The following is a 25,212-nucleotide window of genomic DNA, read 5'->3' on the forward strand; positions in this document are numbered from 1 at the left end:
TTCACTCATGGTCGGCCTCCACGCCTGCCACCCCTTGGCCTGGACCATCCTTCCCACTCCTCTGTCTGTCCTTCCAGCGGCAGCTCAAAGCTCACCTCCTCCAGAGTCTCCCCAGGCTCTGTGGGGCCACTGCACTTTGCACACACCTTCATGACAGCCCTTAGTCACACTCCACTGCCACTGTCCACAAGGTCCTGCCCAGCAGGCACACGATCTTTGCAACCTCATCACCCAGGAGGCCTTGCTGAAGAGATGTTGCGAAACCATCAAATGAAGAAACAACCATTCCAAGTTCTGGCTCCTTTCTGTGGCACTAGAATGTCCCTGGCCTCCCCCTCTCCTTCCTGACGCCACCCCACCACCGCAATCTCAGAGGGAAATTATCAGAGCAGCAGAATGTCCAGGGCGATACTTGGGATCTGTCTGTTAGCCGATGGGGAGTCCCCATTCACTGGGAGTCCTGCCTGCTGGGATTCTGGAAGAAGAGGATCCTCACTGGTCATCTGCAGACAGCCCAGACAGCTGCACTGCAGCAACCCTCAGCTATCAATTTATTTATTTGCCGAGAAAGATTCTCCCTGAGCTAACATCTGTGCCAATCTTCTATTTTGTATGTGGGTCGCCACCACAGCATGGCTGCCGAGTAGTGTGGGTCCGTGCCCAGGAACCGAACCCAGGCCACCGAAGTGGAGCATGGCGAACTTAACCACTAGGCCATGGGGCTGGCCCCTCAGCAATCAATTTAAAAAATCTGAGTCAAAAGTTTTCACCCTTCTCGCGTGATAATAACATCCTGGCCTCTTTTCTGATTAAAAACTTTATTTCCAGAAGCAGAACTGGTTTTAACAGAGTTCAAGGGATCAGCCTGCCTGTAAGGCCCAAATTCCACCTCCCCAAGTCCCAGCCTCCCTAGAAGTTCAGAAACTCTGCAGCTTCGTTCCCCCCAGACGCCCCACCTTTGAACCCTCTTCTTGGGGCTTGGACAACTTCCACTCAGAGCTAAGACTTGGTCTCCCAACTTGTCTCCCTTCTACACCTTTCACAAAAGCTCCATTTCCACGGGAAAGAGACCAGCCTCCAATCTGCTTTCTGCGAGAGGGCGTTTCCATGGGAAACAGGAGAGGAGGGGGCTCTGGCGAGCAGCGAGGGGCCCTTCACAGGCAGCAGATACGCTCCACCTCCTCCTCGCACGCGTAGAATTTTTCAAACAGCTCAGGGGAGGTGCCATTACACTCCAGCCACCTCCTCAACGTGCCCAGGGCCCGGAGGGCGTCGGCTTTGGTGGGCAGGGGTGCAAAGCCATCCTCTCCGCCCCCCTCCTCGTCTTCAGGGCCTATCTCCTCTTTGCACACTCCAGACACAGCCTCCTCACCCTCTAGGTCCACAAAGCGGGAAAACTCCTCGAGGCTCAGCCCACCGGGGACAGGTGGCATCTCAGAAGCTTTGTCCAGGGACAGGGGTGTTCTGCCAGGAGCTAGCCCTTCCTGAATGAAGCTGCGCACGATGAGCTGAGGAGGCACCTTGGCCCAGGCCACTGCTGCCATGTGCAGTGCGTCCAGCACCGTGATGCCTGCTGCAGCCTCAGCCAGCGAGGTGCCAGCCCTCTCATTCTGGACCACAGCCAGCTTGCCCAACAGACGGTGCCGGTAATGGGCCTTGAAGGCCCGGACCACGGAGGTGGGCAGGGAAGGTGTGGTGCTGGTGGCAGACAGAGGCAGGAGCCTCACATGGCAGAGCCCGGGCGGGCCTGCCAACCCCTCCACCACTCGGGCGGCCAGCAGCAAGGCTACCTGTCGGCCCTGCTGCCCCATGTCCCCGTCGAACTGTGCCAACCACTCTGACCAGGGGACACCCAGGTCAGCGTGGTAGGAGGCAGGCAGAGCCTCACTGCTGACCCCAAAGAAGCACCTCGGTGCAGCCCGGAGCCCACTGACCCACGCCCGCCGCTTCTCTGTGCCCCTGCTGTTGGCACACAGTAGCACCTGTATGCGCTCACAGGCACCCACTGTGCCGGGCACGGCTCGATACAGCAAGGGCACTTCAGCGCAGCCAAAAACGTCCTCTGGGGAGAAGTCTTTAAGGGAAAGAGGCGGCTGGGCGGGGGATGTGGGGCCTGGGGGAGGCGGCTCAGGGGGGAACGGAGGCGCGAGAACATGGCGGGTCCCAAAGCCTACATTGTTTCGACGTTTCCAGCGGACCAGCCAGCCGATGCTGGGCACAAAATCCTGGCCCATGATGTCGGCCAGCTCCTTGGCTTTGTGGAGCAGCATGGGCCCCGTCACGTCCCAGGCCTTGGCCCGGGCGATGTGGTACCAGCAGAGCAGAGCCTCGTCGATCCCGCTGTACTTGGACTCGCGCTTGCGCTTGCGCTCCCGGTTGGCCGTGCCGCTGCACCAGTCGGCCAGCAGCTTCTCCTTATTCTTGCAGATGCGTGAGATCTGGGGCTGGGAGACCCGGAAGCGTCGGGCCACCTCCGACTGGGACATCTTGGACTCATCCAGGAGTTCCAGCACCTGGATCTTCTCAGCCAGGGACAGGGCATGAAGCTTCTTCTTGCTGCTCAGCTCCATGGCTTCTCCACAGGCACTGTGGGGTGGGGAGGGCGGGGGTACAGACGGCTGAGGCCAGGTGGGAGGGGAGAGGAGCACAGCAAGGAAAAGAGAATCTATGAGGACAGGGAAGTAGGCTGGTGTGGGAGAGACCAGGGACGACTGGACCAGCTGGGAGAGGGGGAGACAGTCACCCTTGGGAGGAGGTGAGAGGGCTGGGCTGAAAGAGGAAGGGCAATGGCTAGGCTGAGGGAGCAGCGGGCTGGGCACTGATCCCCAGGAATGCCAGAGCAGGGCTGGGGACGGGGAGCTCACTGGTCAGAAAAAGACGAGAGTCTGGGCTGGGGTTTGGCATAATTGGGGGAGAAGGATGAATAGAGCTGAGGGGACAGCTGCAGAGACAACAAAGGAGTATGGATGGGGAGGACGTGGGGCTGGGCTGAGTGGGGCAGGTGTAGGGGATAATCCCTGGGAGGGGGAGGGGGATGATGGCCTGGGCTGGATTGAGATGAAGATGTTGGGGGGCGAGGTGGAGTGGATGAACAGAATTGAGGTGACAGGTGTACAGACTACAAAGAGGGACGGATGGGGGCTGAAGGAGCCAGTGTAATTTGGTGCTGAGTCCTGAGGAGGAAAGGCTGGGCGGGGGTGGGTCTGGAGGCGGAGTGGGGGCACAGGGCCCAGAGGGCAGGTGCACAGCGACAAAGGGCAAGAGGGGTGAGGAGGCTGCGGGCAGAGAGAGGGGCGGGGTGTCCCCGGCGGGGAGGGTGGTGGCCTGGGAGGGGAAGCAGGGCGCGGGCACGAGTGCCCGGGACCCAGGCAGGCCGGGAGGCGGGCTCCGCAACCTCTCCCACCTCGAAGCGGGGTCCGTCTGAGGGGCAGACCCAGGCGCCCGCCCGCCCGGCCTCCCCGCCTCCTGGCCTCCCGCTCCGCACCCACCTCAGGCGCTCGTCCCGTGGCTCCCGCCCCTGTCCCGGCCGGGCTCCCGAGCCCCTGTCCGGGCAGCGGCAGGGGAGCAGGGGAGGGACGGACGCCACGACCCGGAGGGCGGAGCGGCCGGGGGGCTGCGCGGGCAGCGGGCGGCGGGCGGGTGCGCGCACAGCAGGGCCCCGTGCGCGCCGCCCGCGCCGGGCTCTCTCCCGGCTGGGAAGACCGCGGTGCGGCCGCTCAGCTTGCCCCCGCCTCAGCCCCGCCCCACCCCACCGGATTGGCTCTCAGTGGTGTTCTGTCCCGCCCTCGGCTAAGTCTCATTGGACGTCGCGGAAGTGGCGGTTCGTCGGGCCCTCCGAGGGGCGGGGCTCCCAGCGCGAGAGGGCGACGAGGCGCAGCCACGACCCGGCGGGAGTCCCGGAGGCTCGGCGGGCAGTTGGGCACCCGGCCCTTGGGGCAGCGTGGGGGCCGGAGAGCAGACAGCGACCCAAGGCCTTCCCGGCAGTGACCCTAGGCAGCCTCAGCTTCCTCGTCTACCAGAGGGCTGATACCCCTCACGAGTGGTTTTGAGAAAATGGATGCGTCACGCTACACAAAAGCCGTTACCATGGACAGCGCTGGTCCCACGTCCATCAGCCCGGCTACAAACTGTTTGCCTCGGGCCAGTTCTGATTTAGGGCGAATAAGGACTAATGTTGAACAGTTTTGGTACCTGTTGGCAAGATTCAAGTTCCTAAACTCAAGATGTAACATCATTCCCTTCCTTGGTGACCTTCAGTCTTGCCTGTGCCTGTTCTTTGCAATTAAAAGTAGACATCGTAACCTGCGGCCCAGTGCTCCCCACCCCCAACTTCACCTGCTTTCCAGCCTCGCTTCCCTCCTCCTCTCACAGCTCTGGAAGGCTGGAGCCACATACCTGAGTCCCCATCTCTCTGCCTTTCTCATGGGTTTCTCTCCCCACCCCAATCCTGCTGGCTGATCCTTCTTCAGCCTTCTACATCCCATTCTAAATCCCACCTCTTACAAACCCTTTCCATATTTCCTCACTTGCACCTGCCAAGCCTCCTCCTTTTTTCTTTTCTGGACCTTACACTACTCAATCACCAAAGATCACTGCTTTACTATCTCTACTGGACTACTGCTGTGTAAAAGCGTGAGGACCGGGACCGTGCTCTGTTCCAACACAATCCCCAGCCCAGAGCATCCTGCTTATGTACTGAATGCAAATGCCCAGGCCTCAGGCCTTACAATAATAGTGGCTTTCAGACTGTTCCAGAAGACCCTAAGTATACTTCAGGGGGCTGACTGATTTACATCTTTACAAAAAAGTTCAAGAACTTCAAAACACACACTTAGGAGATATATAAGATCTACTACGGAAGCTGTTGAAGTGTTGGCTGCAGGTGAGGGAAATTCACTCATTTTTGTGCACACAGAACATGCCCTGAGGATGGCTGCGGTGTACACTATCAGCCAAGTGCAGGCCCAGAGAGTGCCTGCCCCCACCCCTCCCAGCACACAAACCAACGAATACCAGGCCAGGCTGGGGCGCCTCTGCTCGTGCTCATTACTCGTGCAAAATGCCTTCACGTCCCCCATCATGACACCATTAGTTTTCTTGTGTCACTAATTGTCTTTTATATTTATACAATAATCAAGCTTCTGGACCCATTTTAAATATCTGAAATTGCCAAGTTCAAACTTATAAACCTGCCACCATTTGCATCTGTGTATCCAAGTCTAGCAGATTTTTTCCAAACCAAAATGCTGAAATAAACAGGATGCTAAAGTTGATTTTTACCCACATTTCATATTAACGTCATTCTTTATAACAAGGAATTGTTATAACTTGAATTTACATAAGAAATTAAAACTAAGAAAACACCCAATTTTACATATTGGAGTTCAGCAAAAAGTTTAATTTGGGGGAAAAAGCTGTATTCCAAAATGTTTAAAAACCACTGTCCTAAGGCAAGTGTTAGAATGAAGTGGCCTTCTTAACCAGGAAATGGAGTCAGGAGATAAACCATCCAGCAGAGGGCTCTGTGTAAAAACGTTTATTTCTACTAATGTTGAGACTACAGGAACTAAAGAAAGAAAAAAAGATACCTCAACTCCAAAGTGACAGTGAATTAGGGCCTGCCCACAGCCAAGGAGAAGGCCACTCCAGGGTGTCCTGGCATGGACTGTCCCCCCCTACTACTTAATGTCAGTGTCACCAGGCAGAAAACTGAGGAATCAGGGTGTGAAGACCTTACCAGCTGCTAGCGAGCGTGCAAGGGAAGAAAGGGATGTCTACGTGGCTTCCCCGTGAGCCAGGAGCCAGGATACACAGAGCAGGAGGCAGAAGCTCCCAATTCAGTTAAGGGCAGGAGCTAAACGCCCAGGTCCAGGAAGAACAAAAAGGGGATTTTGGAGGTAGGCTTTTTCATCGAGTTAAAAAACAGGCACATTATCCAACGTCTCCCTGTGGCCCCCAAGCTGCTGGCCTGGCCCCCTGATGCTTCCCCTCTCCCCACAAAACCAAAGAGAATAAGGAAGGGAGGCAGAAGATAGGAAATTCCAAGAGTGGGGAATGCTTCGGTCACTAGAAACCGTCTGTGAGAGTGAGCCAGGCGAGCACAAGGAAGAATCAGGGTGAAGCTGCTACTCCCCCTGGGGTGGGGTGGAGTGGGACAGGGCAGAGCCAGGAGGGTGACCAGGAGCATCCTGGCTCAGGCAAAGGATCCTGGGTAGCAGGAAGAGAGGGCCACCGAGAGCCACTCTGGGGGAAGGGCGGCAAGGCGAAGCAGCACGAAGGGCTGGAAAGCTCCTTGCAAGCGCCGCCTCAGCTTGCTCAGTTGCTCACTCCCAGCTGCTCCTGACAAAGAGGCCTCTGCCTGGCTTACCTCCGGGGGAAGGGAAAACCCTGGGGACTAGAGTGGAGGCAGAGCTGAGAGAAGTGAGCTGCTCTCCCACTCTTTCTCGGAGGACAGTTTGAACCCTGTGATCACCAGGGCCGGGGCCCAAGGCAGGCAGAGTGAATGCACTTCATGGAGAGCAGTGAGAAGCTGGGCCCACAGGTACGCCTTGGGGCAGTGTGCTGCTCCGTTCTCCCTGAGGGCCTGGGGCCAGAAGCGGTCAGAGCTCCCTCCTCAGCTTGCTGTTGCCAAAGGCAGGTTGGCACAACCACCCCGAGGTTCTCTGGACTTGTGAAAGAGAGGAAGAGGAAGGGCAAGGTGGGCATGAAAAACAAGAGAGGAGGAGAGAAACAGCTCTAGATGTATGGGGGTGCAGCGGGGTGGCCACATCAAGAGGAGTTCTGGTTCTGGTAGATGGACGCTTTCTCCTTCAACAGGTCCAGACACAAGTGGCAGCTCCAACTTCCTGCAGAGAAGCATAACGGGGTTAGGATGGGTCCCACACAATCCTGACCTGCTATCCTTCCATCCCCACATCCTTGCCTCCCAGAGCAGGTCAGCTACAGATAGGATGGGAGATGTTCTGCAGTACCCAAGTTTCACAGTTACCCTGAGCTAGGAGGAACCTCTAGGTCCCCAAATATTATGAAAAATAATTCTCAATGGAGATCAAAGAAAGAATCACCTGGAGGTCTATTTCAGAATACAGACTCCTAGGCCCTCTTGGCCCTGTTAAATCAGAATCTCTAGGAGGAGGGCCTGGGCAGATAGGATTTTTTTTTTTTTTTTTTCCTGAGGAATATTCACCCTGAGCTAACATCTGTTGCCAATCTTCCTCTATTTTGTATGCGGGTTGCCACCACAGCACGGCTGATGAGTGGTGCAGGTCCACGCCCAGAATCCGAAGCCACGAACCCGCGCTGCTGAAGCAGAGTGCGCCAAACTCAACCACTACACCACGAGGCCAGCCTCAGATATGATTTTTTAAAGCATCCCAGCTTTAGACTTGTGATTACAGAAGAACCAAGACCCCAAAGGTTAGAATAAAGATCAAGAATAGCGGCTCTAGAGAAACCAATTTTGATTCCACCTAAGCTTTCTGAGAAAACCATGGAAAGATGAGAAGGGCTCCCCACCATCACTAGGTCTTTGAGCAGAGGCTGAGGAAATTCCTTTCCAATGAGAGGAAAAGGGGGTGAATTATGATGACCCAATTTGTTATGACCCAAGTCTAGTTTCATAGAAAAACAGGAAATAATGTCGAAGAAAATAACTGGCTCATACCTTGTTTATTAATATTTACTATGGTTGGATTCTTCTATGCTTTTTTTTTTTTTGAGAAACAAAACTAGCCCTTAACGCCTTGAAATTATAAGCATAATTGCATACACGTGTATTTGGATATTACTCTGCAGGAAAGAATCCACAGCTTTTTTCAGCTCCTCAGAGATAGATGACTCTCAAAAATGTAAGAAGGTCCTTTTTAACCCAAAGATCAACTCGAAGGGATTTGCAAGCTTTTCTGTAAACAGCCAGAGGGTATTAAATATTTTAGACTTTGTGAGCCACATACAGTCTCAGTCACATCTTTTTTTTTAAACTCCCTTTAAAAATATAAAAATTATTTGTAGCTTGTGAGCTATATAAAATAGCTGCGGCTGGATTTGGTCCGTGGGTCACAGTTTGCCAACCCCTGACCATCTGATGGCTTCTAGAGGGTCCCCCTGAGCAGCCTGCAGCTCTCCACTACTCAGAGTCCGACAGTACTTCAGCAGGAAAGTACTTCAATAGGAAAGCCCTTCTACAGTTAACATAGAATTTTGTCTGTAAATTGTTATTTTATGGTTAAAAAAAATAAAACACACTACCTGTCCCCAACGTAGACTTATAAACTCGGCATGACAGATGACAAGAGCTGAGTGCTCCCCTGCAGCTGCTAAAGGACTCTCAGATTTTGTTAGTGGCCTCTTTCTCTAGGAGGTGACAGCAGTGTGACCTATATTACAAGTCAGGTTACATCACACAGTGAGCCACTTTCTCTTGCCTGTAATGCTGGCCCACATCCTTTGTGCACAGTAACAGCTTCTGAGTAAGCTTCCCAATTTCTATAAAGGAGGGGTTTCAGCAGAAATCTGGCTGGAAGGGGACTCGTGCAGAGGCAGCCACTTTTTGGTGCCACCACTGGTTTCATCAAAGAGATTCCATAAACCTGGAGCATTATTAAGCGAACTACTGGAGGGGCAGAGTGACCCACTAAGGCTCCAGGTTCAACTCTCTTCTGGATTAGGTGGAAATGAACACTCAAATCTGTCAAGTTCGAAGAGCTGATACCGAAGCTTCACATCAGACAAACTATGAACTGAGTTTCCTGAACTGGTTGGTGGAAAACAAATCACTCCTTCTGGTAATTGTTCTCTGCTCAGCATCTGTTTTCTCTAGGGCATCTGGTGACAATGTGCAAACATTAGACCCTTGAAGTTGAAATGCTAGGAAAGCATCTGAACTGAGTGAACGCTAAGTGCCTACTGCCTAATTTGGAAGAATACATCACTGATAACAGACCTCATTTACTGGACAGGTGATTTTCCAAGTTACTAATAAAATAATTGCTCTGAGTAAGAGATCCGGGCCACCTACCTTCAGGAGGCTCAGACATGGATGGGGTGAGACAGTACATGTGGTAGCCGCGATCACAGTCGTCACAGAAGAGCAGCTGGTCCTAGAGAAGGCAAGATGGAAGAGGAAGGGGGAGGTGAGTGACTAACAGGCCTGTTAGGCCACTGGGGGTGGGAAGGGAGGGAGGAAGGAAGGAGGGCTTCTGCAGACACTGCTGCTACTTCCAAGAGGGGGGCAGGGTAGGTGGCAAGTAAGGAGATGTGGGAATCTCTGGATAGAAAACCACTGCTGTCCAAGGCCACCCAGACCGAGTCCCTGTTATTCCACCTGGACCCTACCCAGCTGCCTAACTGATCCCACGGCCTCCCGTGTCCCCTACAATCTATTCTCCACAGACCAGCCAGTTATCTTTCTAAAATTTCAGACAGATCACACCACTCTCCTGATTCAACCCTCAGACCTGGTGGTGCCTGCCTTCCAATCTCATCTTCTGCCTGCTCTCCCACCAAAGGAAGGCTCCAGCTGGCCACACTGGCCCAGGTATACTTGGCCTGTCTGCCTCAGGCCTTTGTACTTGCTGCTCCTTTCCTGGGAATGCTCTCCCTCCAAATCTTCTTCTTTTAACCCTGAGCTAACATCTGTCGCCAATCCTCCTCTTTTTGCTGAGGAAGACCGGCCCTGGGCTAACATCCGTGCCCATCCTCCTCTACTTTACATGGGACGCCGCCACAGCATGGCCTGACAAGTGGTGCATCAGTGCGCGCCCGGGATCCGAACCCGGGCCGCCGCAGCGGAGCACGCGTACTTAACTGCTATGCTACCGGGCTGGCCCCTCCTCCAAATCTTCTTGAACTGGTTCCTTTGTATCATCCAAACCTCAACACCAACATCAACTCCTCAGAAAAGCGATCTCTGACTGTCTAAATCAGTCATCCAGTCACTCTCGGCCACATTACTGGTTTCACTGTCTTCGTGGCACATCATAAAAACGTCACTCCTTTCCTCGCTATTGCTTGTTCCCACAAGAATGTTAAGTTCCACGCAAGTAGGGACCTTGTCTGTCTGGTTTCGTGTCCTTAGTGCCTAGAACATGGTCTGACACAAGCAGGTACTCAGTAGACACCTGCGGGACAAACCAGAGTTCTGACTGGGATGCCGGGGCGGGGCGTGAGGAGGAGCATGCTCCCTTTGGAGGGGACGGAGCAGGGACAGTAAGAGCCAGAGGCGGGGCAGGGGCACGCACGTCGTTCTCGGAAGTGCCGCAGATGTTGCAGCACTTGCATTCGATGCACTGCCAGCGGTAGGTCTTCACGGCCGCCATCATCACCGGGGTGAACTGCAGGCAGGACGGGTGCCCTGTGGGGGGAGCGAGGGAAACAGGCGGCGGGAAACAGGGGAGAAGCAAGGTGCCCTGGTTGACTGACAGCCACTGGACGCTGGCAGGCCAAGAGCCCCTCGGGGATGGGGTGCTGGCGGGGGCAGCCTTGCCCCCAAGTGGAGGTACCTGAGCGGCCACAGTCAGAACAGGACACCAGCTCCTCGGGTTGTCCTGTCTTCTTGTTGATCTTTGAGTCCCCCAGGCAGAAGTCGCAGTAGTTGTTGGGCAGGGCCAATCCATCGGGACCCTTCTTGGCTACAGGGAGAAAGAGAACTTTGACAATATCCACAAGGGCCCCGGGGCCTCTCCTCCCTGCAAGGAGGCTTTTCATCACCAGGCAACTCCTGCTTGTGCCACCTCCAACCCCTCAGCTTACATTTCTGCTCCTCGGACCTCTGGGAAACCGGGGTGGGTGGCTGCGAGTCCTCCTTGTCCTCGCCCTCCTCCTCAGCCAAGTGGGAGTGGGCATAGTGGTAACTGAGGCCTGGTCGGTTCTTGTAACGTTTTCCACAAACTGAGTGGGGAGAAGATTGCAGAGAGAGGTGTCAGGAGCTGAGAGTGCCACCTCCCTGCCCCTCTAGGCTGTGAGGCTCCACCTGAGGCAGAGGCAACCACCCCCGCCCCCAACAGCTCTGCTCTGGGACCGGCCCTTAGTGACTGCCATCTTCCCTTGGTCAGGAGCATCAAGCCCTGGGGCTCTCCAGCTTCCATGGCTCTTCTCCCTATTAAACCCCAGCCCACGGCCCCTCTACCCTTCCACACTGGCTGTCTGGGAGGCTGAGCCCTTACCCCATCATCACTTGCCTTGGGAATAGTCTGGGGAGCTCCAGGTCAGGAAGGAAAGGGAATTTTTACAGTCTTGCAGTATGGCAGGAAGGAGGGAAGGTAAGGAAGAGACTCCAAACTTTTTTTACCTCTCAGTAAATACGGAGGCTCATGCTACCCTGTATATTACCATGGAGCCCATCTCTGCCCAATGTGGACAATGGAGTTGGGGGTGGATGCCTTGGGGATAACCTACCAGCTGAGTCTGCTGGGGTACCTGGCCCCCAAAGAAATCCAAAGACACCCCCACATCAGTGCCCTGCCCAACCCCCACCAACCAGCAAGGAAAGCAGATCCCCACAGGCATCTTAACTCTTGAGCAGTGATACCAAGGAGAGCAACGGGCCAGCAGGAAAGGAGTGGGGAGAGGACGGGAGGAGGAGGTGGCAGGATGGTGGGTAACACTGGCTGACCACCAAGTGTCTGTTTTGGGGAAGGGAGACCAGAGGGACCTGTCTGTAATGCGCTCCTTATAACACTTTTGAAGCCACCCCATGCAGTGGGCCGAGCAGCCCTGGGAGGAAATCTGTGGGAGACAAGCAGTGCTGGAGGCAGCTTCCAGGACCGTGAGGAGCAGAGCGCAACAGAAGGTCCACTGCTCCTATCCCCATGCCATCTTGGAGATTTTTAAACTAGCATCACAGGAGATGAGAAAGGCAAGAGGAACGAGGAGGGAAAAAGGGATAGGAAAATCAAAAGTCTGAAAAGTTGAGAGAGCTACCTCTCTGGGGCGCTTTCGAGGTATGCTTTTGTTTGAAACTATCTGAAAGACAGAAAGAAAAGTCATGAGAAGAAGGCCTTGACACACTTGAGACAGGAGCAGCAGCAGCAGGAAAGCGGAGCAAACGAGAGAGAGACCCCAGCGGCGATGGGTGCTGTCCCTCCCAGGGTGGAGGGACAGAAGTGGGGCAAGTCAGAGAAAAGGGGGAGAGAGAACAGACACTGAAAAACTCTGTGCCGGACTCCCGAGGCCCTGGCTTGATTTGGGCCAGCAGACCTGGATGCCATCTATTAAGAGGCCAACCCTGCCTGCTGTGTGTGCCCCCCGCCAGCAGCACCACCCAAGGACGGCAGACATCTCTCCCACAGCATGCAGGTCCCCCCCGTCATGTAGCAGAGGCCAGGGCCTCCCAGGGGTCTCAGAGGAAACCAGTCAGCAGGCAGGACAAGAGTCCAGGCTTGTTTTACCACTCTGAGAAAGAACACAACCCTCCCTCCTCTCATATCTTGAGCAGGAGCTGGTCCCAGGCAAGGACTACCCAACCACTCGCGAGGCACTCACTGTCACAGGCATAAGGCTTGTCCCGATCCTCCAGGATGGAAGCGTCTAGCTTCTTACGAGCACTGCCCACACCTTTACCCTGCCAAAAAGAGCAAAAAGATACTCTTACTAAGATGTGTAGGCCTGAGGAGTGAAACTCTCCCAGAAGTGGCTGCTAATCTCGCCCTAGAGGGAAAATGCCAACGACAAGCAATAAAACAGCAGACGTTGCAGGCCCCCTGCCCCAGGCTGCAGGCAGAACCCCGGCCCCTCACCTTGGATTTCCCCTTGCCCCGACGCTTGGGAGTGTCTTCTTCATAGTCCTCATCGTCGAGGTCATCCAGGAAGTCATCTGGTTCTAGGATCCGCTGAGTGGACAGGAGGATTAAGATGGGCAGAAATACTGTACATCCAAAAATGCCCACAGGACGGGTGTGGCCCAGGCCGCCCAGAGCCTCCTCCGTGACCAGGCCCCTCCACTCCGGCCTCGTTCCTCACTGCTGCCCTTCACAACCTATAATGCTGTTCCTTCTTCCTTCAATGCTTTGGGCTTTCCTGCCTCTGATTCTCTCCATGTTGTTCCCCTAGCCAGGAATGCCTTTCCCACCATCTCCAAGTGGCTATATTGAACGCCATGTCTTCATAAAGCTTTCCCTGATTCCCAAGCAGCTGTGCCCTCTCCTGCCTCTGACCTGCCACCCTGGGAACACGCTACTGGTGGTTCCTTTCTGACACCTCACTTCTTCAACTTAAATCAGAGCTTTGCTGTTCATGGCTTCCCTTAGGGGAAGTTTTTTTTTTTTTTTTTTTTGTGAGGAGATCAGCCCTGAGCTAACATCCGCCAATTCTCCTCTTTTTTTTTTTTTTTTGCTGAGGAAGACGGCCCTGGGCTAACATCTGTGCCTATCTTCCTCCACTTTTATATGGGACGCCACCACAGCATGGCTTACCAAGCAGTGCGTCGGTGCGCGCCCGGGATCCGAACCAGCGAACCCCGGGCCGCCGCAGCGGAGCGCGCGCACTTAACCGCTTGCGCCACCGGGCCGGCCCCGGGAAGTTTTTTTTTAAGTGCTCTGTTTTGGCCTCCCTGTATGTAAAATGAGGACCACAGCACCTACTTGATAAGGTTGTGCAGACTGAAGAAAATGATGGAAAAGCACTTAGCACACTGCCTGGCAGATTCTTTAGCTCTTATTAGTTTTATGTATAGTTTGATCTCCCCTGTTGGCAGGAACCAGGTCTGCTTCACTGGTGTAACCCCAGGCACCAAAAAACTTTGGTGACAAAAGAAGAGGAATGAGTGCGAGTCTGTACTTAGAAGGAAAAGAGCAGAAAAGACTGACAGTGAAGCAAGTCAGTACCCAATGCTAATTAGAGAATGAAGCAGGAACAGCACTCCAGGGGCCTGCCTCCTGGCCCCCAGTTTTTGCTTCCACTCTGATCACTGGGTGGCCTGTGATGAAGAGGAGCATGGTTCCCATCAAAGCCCCCTTAGCCATGGCGTTAATCTTGTACCTTTCGTGCTCGACTGTTGGTCACAGGAAACTCGCCCAGGCTGTCATCATCTACTCGGGGGTCTGGGGCACCTCGCTTCTCCAGGGGGTCGGTGCGCAACAGAGCCTCTAAACTACTGCCGTCCTGAGAGATGAGCCCCTCCTTCTTCAGGGTCTGGTCTGTATCTGCAGGGAAGGTCAGGATGAGGCGAGGCTCAGAAGGGTTGAAAGCAGACCGCTCCGGGTCCACACGCTGCTAGGCCAGCCACAGGCCAGTCATGTCTCCTGGTCTCTGGCTGCCCAGGAACCAAGACACCCTAGTTCACTTGGTACCATCACTTAAACTGTTTACCTGTCTCCTCTATTAGACTGAGTTCTTTACAGGAAGGAATCCCATCTTATTTATTCATTTTAGTATCTTCAGGATCTAACATTGGGCCTGCTACAACAGGTGCTTAGCAGGCCTCTTACCACGCAGCAGGCCATGCCCCCGTTCAGGGAGGAGTGGGCTTTACCTGGTTTGATAGATGGGAAAGAAAGTCTTGGATCCTCAGGAGGGTGGGCTCGCCGCTTTTTCCGCCAGCGCCGGGCAGGGTAGGAGTACAGCTGCCCAGAGGCCAATCCTGTGGAAGGAAGAGAGGGAGTCAAGCCCTAAGCCAGTCCTCGAAAATAGCACCCAACACTTTCTAGATAAGTAGGTCCCCTTGAGTTCTAGAGCAAGTGAAGAATATGGACAGTGAGAGCCTGGGGGCAGAGGGAGGGATAGTTTATGGAAAAGAAAAATTGATGTAAGCTCAGGGGCCCTGGCCAACACATAGCTCTGCAGAAGCCCAATAACAGCCTCAGCAGGCCAGTCCTATGGGTACAAAGACACTGGCGTGAGCCTGTCTGCTTCATCCTACCTGGGCTTCTAATCATGGGAAGACCACATTCATCCATGGGTGGAAAGCAGTAAGGAAAACCCTCTCAGCTGGCATCACCTCAGATGAGGAAGCTTCTCCCTCCTTGTGCTCCTGAGTCTGGACCCTCACCTGGACCCCGGTGTCGCTTTTCCATCCAGATATAACAGTTGCTCTGGGCTACTCCGGTCTGTGAGTCCAAGAAAGGCAGGCGCACGCTGCGCTCGGCACAGAGGCGGGCGTTGTAATTGTGGCACTGCTCCATGGCATCTTTGTAGTACTGCTCCCCCAGGCTGCAGGGAAGACAAAATCGGGTGGGGGTGTGTGCTGGGGGCAAGGGGCCTGGGGTGCTGAGCTATCCCGCTCCCTTGCCATTGGCTTCTCTAGAAGGCTCAAGAGACTGGGAGACTGCCACATTGCTTCTGTTTGCCTCCATTTCTGCCTCATGGGATACCAAGCCCCTTCACTAAGACATTATGAGGAAAGGCACTTTATAAACAAATTACTGTCAGGAACACATGATTTATCATGTGTCTAATCAGACTTAAGGCTAACCCACAAAGAGGGGAAGAAACTAATGTTCATTCTCTGCCTCTCATGAGTCTGGCCCTGTGCTAGTCAAGATGCTATTTCTCTTGACCCCCATGACTCTGAGAAGCAGAGGTTAGCTCCTTTTTACAAATGAGGATAAAAGTTCACTAAGGTCTGGGGACTTACTAAAATATGTTTAGCAAACTACAGTATAGCTATACAATGAAATTCTACTTGGCCAAAAAAAAGAAGGAAGCTCTTCAGGTACCGTTACTAAATAATCTCCAAGATAACTAGGAAAAAAAAGCAAGGTATAGTGCTGAGAGGTGCTGTAGGATGCTACCATTTACGTAACAAAGAGGTGGAAAGGAAACTGCAGGCCTCCAGGGAGAAAAACCGGGTAACTAGGGGACTTTCTCCTATATGCCCTTTCATATCTTCTGAATTTTGAACTAGGTATTTAGCCAACTAATTAATTCTATATACAAATTTCACAGTCAATGGAAAACATCTGAAAATACTTGAATTTCCCTGAAGCCTACTTTTCACCAAGTACCATTATACTGATACAAAACCTGTTTGCTCAAAGGCCCATCCTAGGCCCTTCTCCATTCTCACACCATCAAATTAGGTGTGAGAATAGGAAAGAACCTTCTTGGACTCAATTTCAAATCTGAATCAAGGGTAAACCTTTTAGTGCTTTAAAAAGCTGGAAAACTGCACAGTGCCAGGAGTTTTCCAGTTCTAAGAAGCATGTATATAAAACCAATCTTGTTCTCATCCTTCAGGGTTTAACAAGCACTTTATTATTGGAGCTTTAACTATAACAATTCATATTCATATATTCGATCAATCTTAATATAAACAAACAGGGCAGAGGTGATTTTTTTCCCACAGTATCCCCCTACCCACGAAGGTGTCTGGAACATCTTGACTTGGGAGTAAAGCGACCTGGCTTGGCTGCAAGTCACCACATAAACATGGACATTTAGTCAATCCATGTGGACCTCAGGTTCCTCTGCTACAGACTGGGGAGGTTAGACTAGATAAGCTCTGGCATATTCTATAAAAGGGAGGGTCCTAGCATGGGAAGCTGCACAGAGTAAGCCTCCATTGCTTACATCCATAACTCGAGCTACACCAACAAACCCTGCTCTGGAATCCGAGGGGGGGCTTTCACTGAGCAGCCACAAGAGACCACTTAGGCACAGCTTAGCATGTCCCAGCAACTGAAAAGGACACATACCACACACAAGGTGGTGACACCACAAGACATGCTGGCTGGAGTCAATGAGCTGTAATGACTGTAATCTGAGGTAGGCATGAATCTTGTGTTGCAGAGTGGAGAGAAGGGAACAGGCTCACAGTTGCTCGCCTTTAGGAGGCAGCCATGTCCTCAGCACACAGAGGAAAACTGGATAAACAAGGCTGAGTGCAGCAGCTCCTTTGTTTCTGCTGATGGGAATTGATACTGACACTGGAAATCAAATGGAAGGAAGGACCAGACGGCCTGAGAGCTGCAAAATCAGAGCAAGGAGGCTGGAAACAGTTTGTGGGGAATGGATGACAGATGTTCTATCCAAGTTCTTATGAGTTAAGTGGGATTTCAGAAGGTGGGGCAAACTGTCTTGTGAGTAAGAGAGCTGGGAATGAAACACTTAAGTTGGCGGAAGAGGATCTGATGAGGAGAGGGTAAGACAGTGTGAGAGAGCTCTTAAAAACTTAAGGCTCCTATCGTAAGAAATTTCAAGCTAACATTATCCTCTAGATCTTGCTACCTAACTCAGAAGGTTTCAAGACCAGTCAGCAGCCCCAGGTATTTTATACTATTATTTTACCCTAATAAGACCCTTTAAAGACTGCTTCAATTCTGACACCACATTTGAGAGGGACAGAGAATTTACAAATAGGAAAATTCTTCTCCCAGAATAAGATGCAAGTCAGAAAAGATGAGCTAGTAGTCCTGACCTCAACGTATAATCTCAGCTGTCAGAAAACAAAGCATACCATGATCAAGAGAAAGCCAGAAAAGCGTCTCTTTCCAAGGTGAGAATGGTACAGAAAGAATGGAAGCCACTTCTTAAAGGGAAAATTCTGTAGGAGAATGTATTTAATTGAGGTCCACAGCCCTCTGCAGCTAGGACTGAGGAGGAGAAAGTTGGTTTCTCATTACCGGTGCAGTACTCAGGAACCAGTGGCTAGTGACCCTCATAATCTCTACACCTCTTCAAAAAGAAATAAGAAGTCATGCTTTCTTTAAATGGGGAACCCCTCACTGCTAAAACTACAAGAAAGAGTTGGCAACTCTATTTCCCTGAAGAAAGTCTTCCAACAGAAAGAATCTCATTACATATAACTCTCAAAACCTAGGCAAGTCTGACGTTCCCCCAGTAAAGTAAGATTTCCAAGGTTAAAGCTTTGATTCTTTTTCGAGAAGCAAGAAACCCATGTAAAACCTCCCCTTATAACGGGATGGGGGGAGTCGACAAAAAGAAAGGCAGGGAAACAAAGAAAGAACATCTGAGTCAGGAAGGATAACTATATAAACGGTAGATCAACAGCGTCATTTCTAAATTGAGGGAAATGTCAGCCTGAAGAGAGAGCTGGGGAAACTAGAGTGGGCAGATCAGAGAGAAAGATAATAGTGTTGGGAGGAGGGGGATGAAAGAGGCAGCAGCATGGAGCTGAAAGCAGGAGGAAAAAAAACCACAAGAGGAGAAGGAGAAGGCACTTAGCTTAATGGAAGTGGGAAAGCATTCTCAAAGAAAAGGCTCCAGGCAGGAGGAGGGGAGGAGGCAATGTACTCTTAAAAAAGGCTCCTGGGAAGAGTGGGGCTCAGTCTAACACGAAGGCAGATGAAAAGCGGTGAGACCCTTAGAAGAATTCCCAAACCTTTACCTTGTCATCCGGTCAAAATCCAGAAGCCCCGACTGGACAACTAGCCACCTCTCAATTTTCCTACCCCAACACTAAGCCCAATTAACCCATGAAAAGGCGCTTGCTCTATTCGCCCATGGGGCATGAACCCATTTCAGAACTCATTCAGATTCTCCTTCGGGGAGGGGGCTGGGTGAAATCAGGTCCCAAAGCGTCTTTAACTCACAGCTCACAACCATTCTCCATTTTCCCAACCACCACCAACTTGGCTCGCGATCTGCCCAGCCCAAGGGGACTGCACAGCGCGAGGCCGGCCGACCCAGCTGCTCCCCCAGGCTGCAGGGGCGCCCTGGACGCTTCCGTCCCGGTCCCGTGTTTGGATGGCTGGGAGGGGAAGGCGCAAAGGTCCGCTCCCCTGAAGTTCTTTCCCTTCTGTCTCTGCTCCTCAATTCCTCCCAAGAATATTTTTGGTCCTGGGTACCAAGACCCCCGGCCCCCCCAACGTCACGGGGCTGTTTAAACAAAACACCCCGCAGGGCTTCACGGCGCCTGGGGCTCCAGGGCCGGCTGCGGGAGGCCGACGGGGAGGGGTCGGTCCCGGGCCGCCCTCGGCCCGGCTACTCGGACTTCGGCGTCTCGGGAGCGACATCGGGACCGCGCGTCTCCCATACGCAGCAAGGGTGCCATACTCCGGACACCGCGAGCCCGCCCCGCCCCGCACGGCGCAGGGGGCTGCCCGCCAGGGGCTCCCGTGTGCCCCCCTCAGGGCCTCCACAAGTTTCCAAAGAAGCGCAACGTCTTCTCCGGAGTCTCCTGTTGCCCTCCCCGCTAGGAGTCGCAACGCGGCCTTTCCGGTCACGTCCCTCTCTCCGCCTCGTCCTTTCCCGCACCGCCCCCTACTCCCAAGCCCCTCACCAGACCTCCCGGCCGAGAAGAGAAAAGAAACGACCACTCACAGCTTCACTACATTTTCCACCACAGCCGCCATCTTCCCTGCTCCTCTCCCTCAGGCCGGGAGGCCCGGAGCCCGCAGCGCGCAGGCGCCGGGACCCCTCCGGGGAACCAGTTTCCTTGTCTTTCTGCGCAGGCGCCGCCTGGGGGCGCGCGCGCGCCCCAGAACGAGCAACGGAGAACGAGCTTAGGGGCTGTTCGCGGGGGCCAGAGAGCCGAGGAGCCCGGTGCGCAGGCGCGGCGGACACGGGTGCGCGCCCCGAGGCTCCGGCTCGAGCCCCACCTCTTACATTTGGAGGAGCGGGAGGAGGGAGCAAGGCTGTGGCCTGGTCCAGAAATGAGAGGGCGAGAGGTTGGTGAAAACTGGCAGGCCGAGATGGGCTACGTGGAGCGCATGCGTGCGTCTTGGTACCTGGCCCACCCTTAACCTCCTGGTTAACCTTTTGCCCTTACTCACAGGCGGGAGTTGGCAGGTAGCGAAGGTCAGAGGGGTGCACAGTCCACTTGGGCCCCCAAACATATGTCCGTTTTAGGGAGAGGAAAATTAACCCCCAGAACTGGGCAGTTCTTTGCCCTAGATATTGGGGTCTGACAAAAGTTACCTCACCTTCCTACCACCAAACCCAGCCACCATCTTCTCTGGTACCTACCTCTTCTCCCTTGTTTCCTACTCCTCTCTAAGCTCCTTCCCTCCACTTATGTTCTGAAGACATTCCCTCCTTCAATTATCCCTCTCTCTCCTGTACCATTCATTTCTCCTTCACTATTGAATCATGCAAATTCATGTAGAAACATGGCTTAATATCCTCCTTAAAAAAAATCAGAGCCCTTCCTTTAGCCAATGTCTGCCTTCAATTATCACCCCATTTCTTTTCACTCTTTTAAAGCAAATATTCTGTTTATACTCCCTATCTCTGTTGACTTATTTCCAAGTCTCTTTCTGCCCAGGTTTAATGGGAATTTTGTTTCCACCAGTTCACTTGAAACAACTAACAAAGTCACCACCACCTCTGCTTCAAAAGATTTAGAGATTTCTTCTGTGTCCTCGTTGGCCTATCAAGCCCCGTGACACCATTCACCCTTCCCTCCTTTTCCAAACTCCACTCCAGGTCTGTGAGACACACACTATCCCAGCTGTCCTCCTGTCACGCTGGCAGTGCCTTCGGCTTCTTTTGCTGGCTCTCCATCCTCTGTTCCACCTATAACTTTCAGAGTCCCCAAGGCTTTGTCCTTTGTCCGTGTCATATACCTTATTTCATAAATTCCACAATGCACATATTCCTTCCTCTCCCCCCATTTTAATATTTCAGAATCAGGACACGTCTTACCATCACTGTGCCTTATAATCTTGTTTGGCAGATGGGAGTTGTGAGGTATTTGTCACTGCCTACCCTGCACCAAACTTGCAGAGTGGGTGTCGGTGGCTTGGAAGAAAAACCCAGAGACAACACTGGTACACTCTTCTACCCCTGGGAACCAAATGATTGTAGGGACAAAGGGTATCAGAGGTGACTCCCAAGCAGGAGTCAAAAGTCTGCGTTATAGCCTGAATGTTTGTGTAACCCCAAACTCATATGTTGAAGCCCTATCCCCCAATGTGATAGTATTTGGAGGTGGGGCCTTTGGGAAGTAATTCAGTTTAGATGAGGTTGTGAGGGTGGGACCCTCGCGATGGGATTAGTGCCCTAATAAGAAGAGGAAGACAGGTATCTCTCTCTCTCCACGAGGAAGGGCCATGTGGGGACACAGCAAGAAGGCAGATGTCTACAAGCCAGGAAGAGGACCCTTACTAGGAGCCCAATCTGCTGGCACCTTGATCTTGGACTTCCCAGCCTCCAGAACTGTGAGAAATAAATGTCTGTTGTTTAAGGCACCGAGTCTATGGTCTTTTGTGATAGCAGCCCAAGCCAACTAAGACAGTACGCTGGCACTAAAGCTGAAATACACCTATGCGGTGACCCAGCAATTCCCTTCGTGGATATATACACCAAAAAGCATGTACAAGAATGTTCACAACAGCATTAATTATAATAGCCCCAAACTGGGAACAACCCAAATGCCCACAACAGTAGAATGGATTAAACGACAATGAAAGGAACAAACTATTGCTACACAACAACATGAATGAATCTCAAAAACTTAATGTTGAATAAAAGAAGCCAGTTGTAAGAAGAGGACATATATTGTATGATTCCATTTCTATAAAGTTACATAAACACACACACTGGTCTATGGGGGTGGAAGTCAGGAGAGTGGTTACCTTTGGAGGATAGTGACAATGAAGGGGCATGAGGTGGCTACTGAGGTGCTGGTAATGTTCCTTTTCTTCATCTGGGTAGTGGTTCCACAGGTTTGTTCACTTTGTAAACGTTGAACTACACAAGATTTGTGTACTTCTCTGTATGTATATTTCAATAAAAATATGAGTAATAATAAGTAGGCTAGTTATATATAATTGGAAAGTCAGATTATGAGCCCAACCTCAGTGGCTTTCAGTTCTTTCAGGATTCTTTTAAGAAGTGCTACATCACTGAACAATAGATACTCCGCATGCTCTGAACCAGTGACCAGTATATATAGTGTTTCTCTTGCAGACGAGAACCAAGGAGTGGAAGTAGGGTCCAGCCTCTTGAAATCTCAACTAACGATTCTGCAAAATGTTTGTTTCCTGCTCCTGCAGCTCTGGGCTCTGGCTGATCTAGAGCCTTTAGGACCCAGGAGAGGAATGCTTCCACCAGGGGGCACAGTAATGATTCTTCTAAAACAGGAGCTGAGACTGCCAATGGGCCATTTTGCGTTCCACATGCCACAAGGCAAGAAAGTGAAAAGGGGATACCACTGTTGGTTGGGCTTATTCTAATCGTCAAGGGTAAATAGGATTGCTATTCCTCAGTGGGGGCAGGGGGAAATAGAAATGAAACCCGGGGAATCTTCTTAATGTTACGTTCAGGTAGTTAATGGGAGACAGGTTCCTGGTTAGGTATTTAATTCCAACCTTCCCACTAAAGACAAACTGAAAAACAGAAAGTGAAAAAAAATCTTAGGGGCCGGCCCGGTGGCATAGCGGTTAAGTGTGCGCATTCCGCTTTGGCAGCCCGGGGTTCACGGGTTCGGATCCCAGGCGCCCACCAACGCATCACTTATCAAGCCATGCTGTGGCAGCGTCCCATATAAAGTAGAGGAAGGTAGGCACAGATGTTAGCCCAGGGCCAATCTTCCTCAGCAAAAAGAGGAGGATTGGCATGTGATACTGGCTTAGGGCTAATCTTCCTCATACACACACACACACAAATCTTAAAAGTATTGAAAAGTTAATGATAAAGTGAAGAATTACTGGACCAACATTTAGAGGCTAAAACCCAGAAAGATAAGCCCAGAATTCAAAGCAAATTTTGTCCTGGGGGCATTTACTGATCTGGAAGATATAACTGTGAAATTGAGCTGTTATTTGGCAGTCTTTGGGGAGAGAGGGTAAAAAATTAAAACCTAGAGCCTGACCAGGGTAGGAAGTCAGATACCCCACCACAGACATATACACACTTTAAGAGGGACATGTAGCCCAGAATCATGTTATCTGGGTGGTCCAGGGAAGCTCGAGCCTTGAACTTGGATTAAAGTAGACCCATCTTTATAATGTCCCTAGTAAGCCGGCAGACGCAAGCATATTTGGTACCAAGCAACATCCTTTGTGAAGGAATGTACTGTCATCCTAGGCCTCAAATTATTTCTAACAATATTTTTTCAGATACACTATCCAGCCCATAATCAAAGATAATTAGGCACACAAAGAAACGAGAAACTTTGTGTAAGAATGGATACAAACAATAGAAAACCAAATTGACCCACAAAGATTTAAGATATTGGAATTATCTGATACCGACTATATAATAACACCGCTTACTATGTTTAAAGAAGTAAAAGATGAGCATAAAAATATCTGCAGGGAACAAATACCTAGTAAGAAGTGCCACAACAGAATTTTTAAAGAACCGCATAGAACTTCTGGAACTGAAAAATACAATAACCAAAATTAAGAACACAATGAATTGGTTAAAAAGTAGATGAGTCATGGCTGAAGAGAGAACAAGTGAACTACAAGGCAGAAATTGTCCTTAATACAGCATGGTAAAACAAAAGAACAGAAAATACCCAATTAGAGTAGAAACACAGCAGATATATAGAGAGATCTAACATATGTTTAATTGGAGTCTCAGAGGGTGAGGAGAGAGAAAGGGGCAGAGGCAATATTTAAGGAGAAAATGACTGATACTTTTCCCCAAATGATGAGAGATGCTAATTTAGAGGTTGAAGAAGCCCAAGCTTTATGGAAATAAAAGCTAAAGTATTTGGTATGACATTTCATGATATCTGCAACTTACTTTCAGAAGGTCAGGGAAAAAGTTTTTATATGTAAAGAGATAAAGCAAATGAGGCAAAATGGTAATAATTGACAAATCTGGATGAAGGTATATGGATGTACATTGTACTATTCTTTCAACATTTCTGTAAATTTGAAGTGTTTCAAAATAAAGAGTTTGCAGAAGAAGTCAATTCTATACAGGGAAATCCACCAAGGGCTCAGATTTTTTAAAAAAGAAGATCTGGGATATGTCACCTGGTAAAGAACCCTGAACAGTCAAGAGGCAGGCTGAAGGCAAAGGGAACATGAATTGTGTAGTGAAGTTATTCATATCAGCTACAGCTTTGTTGTAGAAAAAGACTATAGCTTCTACATATATCTCTTTTCTTTCTGTGTCAAGTATAGTATTATTATGAATATTTTTTTGGTGAGTAAGATTGGCCCTGAGCTAAGATCTGTTGCCAATCTTCCCTTTTTGCTTGAGGAAGAATGGCCCTGAGCTAACATCTGTGCCCATCTTCCTCTATTTTGTATATGAGTCACTGCCACCGCATGGCTTGATGAGTGGTGTAGGTCTGTGCCCGGGATCTGAACCTGCGAACCCAGGCCACCGAAGCGGAGCTCACTGGACTTAACCATACGCCACCAGGCCGGCCCCCAAGTATATATATATATTATTTTTTTGCGAGGAGGACTAGCCCTGAGCTAACATCCGATGCCAATCCTCCCCTTTTTTCTTGAGGAAGATTGGCCCTGGGCTAACATCCATGCCCGTCTTCCTCTACTTTACATGGGATGCCGCCACAGCATGGCTTAACAAGCAGTGTGTTGGTGCGCGCCCGGGATCCGAACCTGCGAACACTGGGCCGCCGCAGCGGAGTGCATGCACTTAACCACTGTGCCACCAGGCCGGCCCCTCCAAGTATATTTCTAACATATTTTAATTCTCTCGTTCTTCTTTCCCTCCACTCTCGTATATAGGGTGTATTGGTGGTAATTCACTTTACAGCGTAGTTCATAGTTTGCAAAATATTGAGATGGGCTGGTAAAGGAAATGCAGGAGGTATGGACATCATCTAGAAATCCAGACTCCAAAGTGGGTGTAGTAATTGACAAGATTTTTTTTTTTTTTTTTGGTGAGGAAGATCAGCCCTGAGCTAACATCCACGCCAATCCTCCTCTTTTTGCTGAGAAAGACTGGCCCTGAGCTAACATCCGTGCCCATCTTCCTCCACTTTATATGGGATGCCGCCACAGCATGGCCTGACAAGCGGTGTGTCGGTGCGTGCCCGGGATCCGAACCCGGGCTGCCAGCAGAGCACACACGCTTAACCGCTACACCATGGGGCCAGCCCCAGGATTTTGAGTTGTCTCCCTTTGGAAAAAGAGTGAATGTATTTTTGATAGGAAGGGAGATAGATGCATTATACTTGTAAGAGATATATTTATATTTAAAATTATATTTATATATTATATATTTAATATACATTTATATATTTTAATATGATATTAAATATATCATACTGTCATATAATTTATATTATCACATAAATACATATAATGTTAAATATATAAATAATATATAAAAATACATTTAAAAACCTATAAAAAGTGTATATATGTATACTTTTTAAGAGTAAAT

The 25,212-nt window shown here is 51.0% G+C and overlaps 3 protein-coding genes across 3 annotated transcripts in view; all 3 read right to left on the minus strand.

Moving 5' to 3' along the window:
• Positions 1 to 25,212, minus strand: part of FRMD8 (FERM domain containing 8) — a 78,058-nt gene that overhangs the window by 40,363 nt on the left and 12,483 nt on the right. The gene's annotated exons all lie outside the window — the stretch shown is intronic.
• TIGD3 (tigger transposable element derived 3) lies at positions 762 to 3,543 on the minus strand. Its single transcript, XM_058526434.1, has 2 exons — positions 3,489 to 3,543; positions 762 to 2,586 (listed from the first exon to the last, which is right to left on the minus strand). Exon 2 carries the CDS (start codon positions 2,568 to 2,570, stop codon positions 1,155 to 1,157), a length of 1,416 nt encoding a protein of 471 aa, XP_058382417.1. The 5' UTR covers positions 2,571 to 2,586; positions 3,489 to 3,543; the 3' UTR covers positions 762 to 1,154.
• On the minus strand, positions 5,522 to 19,307 carry DPF2 (double PHD fingers 2). The gene is made up of 11 exons (XM_058526437.1): positions 19,216 to 19,307; positions 14,984 to 15,144; positions 14,468 to 14,575; positions 13,975 to 14,138; positions 12,735 to 12,827; positions 12,481 to 12,559; positions 10,750 to 10,887; positions 10,500 to 10,628; positions 10,239 to 10,351; positions 9,017 to 9,098; positions 5,522 to 6,845 (listed from the first exon to the last, which is right to left on the minus strand). Exons 1-11 carry the CDS (start codon positions 19,245 to 19,247, stop codon positions 6,769 to 6,771), a joined length of 1,176 nt encoding a protein of 391 aa, XP_058382420.1. The 5' UTR covers positions 19,248 to 19,307; the 3' UTR covers positions 5,522 to 6,768.

Source organism: Diceros bicornis, chromosome 31, assembly GCF_020826845.1.
Source record: "Diceros bicornis minor isolate mBicDic1 chromosome 31, mDicBic1.mat.cur, whole genome shotgun sequence".
In the NCBI taxonomy this organism is placed as follows: Eukaryota; Metazoa; Chordata; class Mammalia; order Perissodactyla; family Rhinocerotidae; genus Diceros; species Diceros bicornis.

What these genes read in the sequence shown, in the direction of transcription:
- TIGD3 (XM_058526434.1), bottom strand. Translation starts at nt 2,570, where the DNA reads ATGGAGCTGAGCAGCAAGAAGAAGCTTCATGCCCTGTCCCTGGCTGAG.
- DPF2 (XM_058526437.1), bottom strand. Translation starts at nt 19,247, where the DNA reads ATGGCGGCTGTGGTGGAAAATGTAGTGAAGCT. An exon ending in AAAGCGACACCGGGGTCCAG is followed by an intron (nt 14,576 to 14,983) that starts GTGAGGGTCCAG and finishes TTCCTTCCACAG; the next exon opens with GATTGGCCTCTGGGCAGCTG. An exon ending in CCAACAGTCGAGCACGAAAG is followed by an intron (nt 12,828 to 13,974) that starts GTACAAGATTAA and finishes CTGTCCACTCAG; the next exon opens with CGGATCCTAGAACCAGATGA.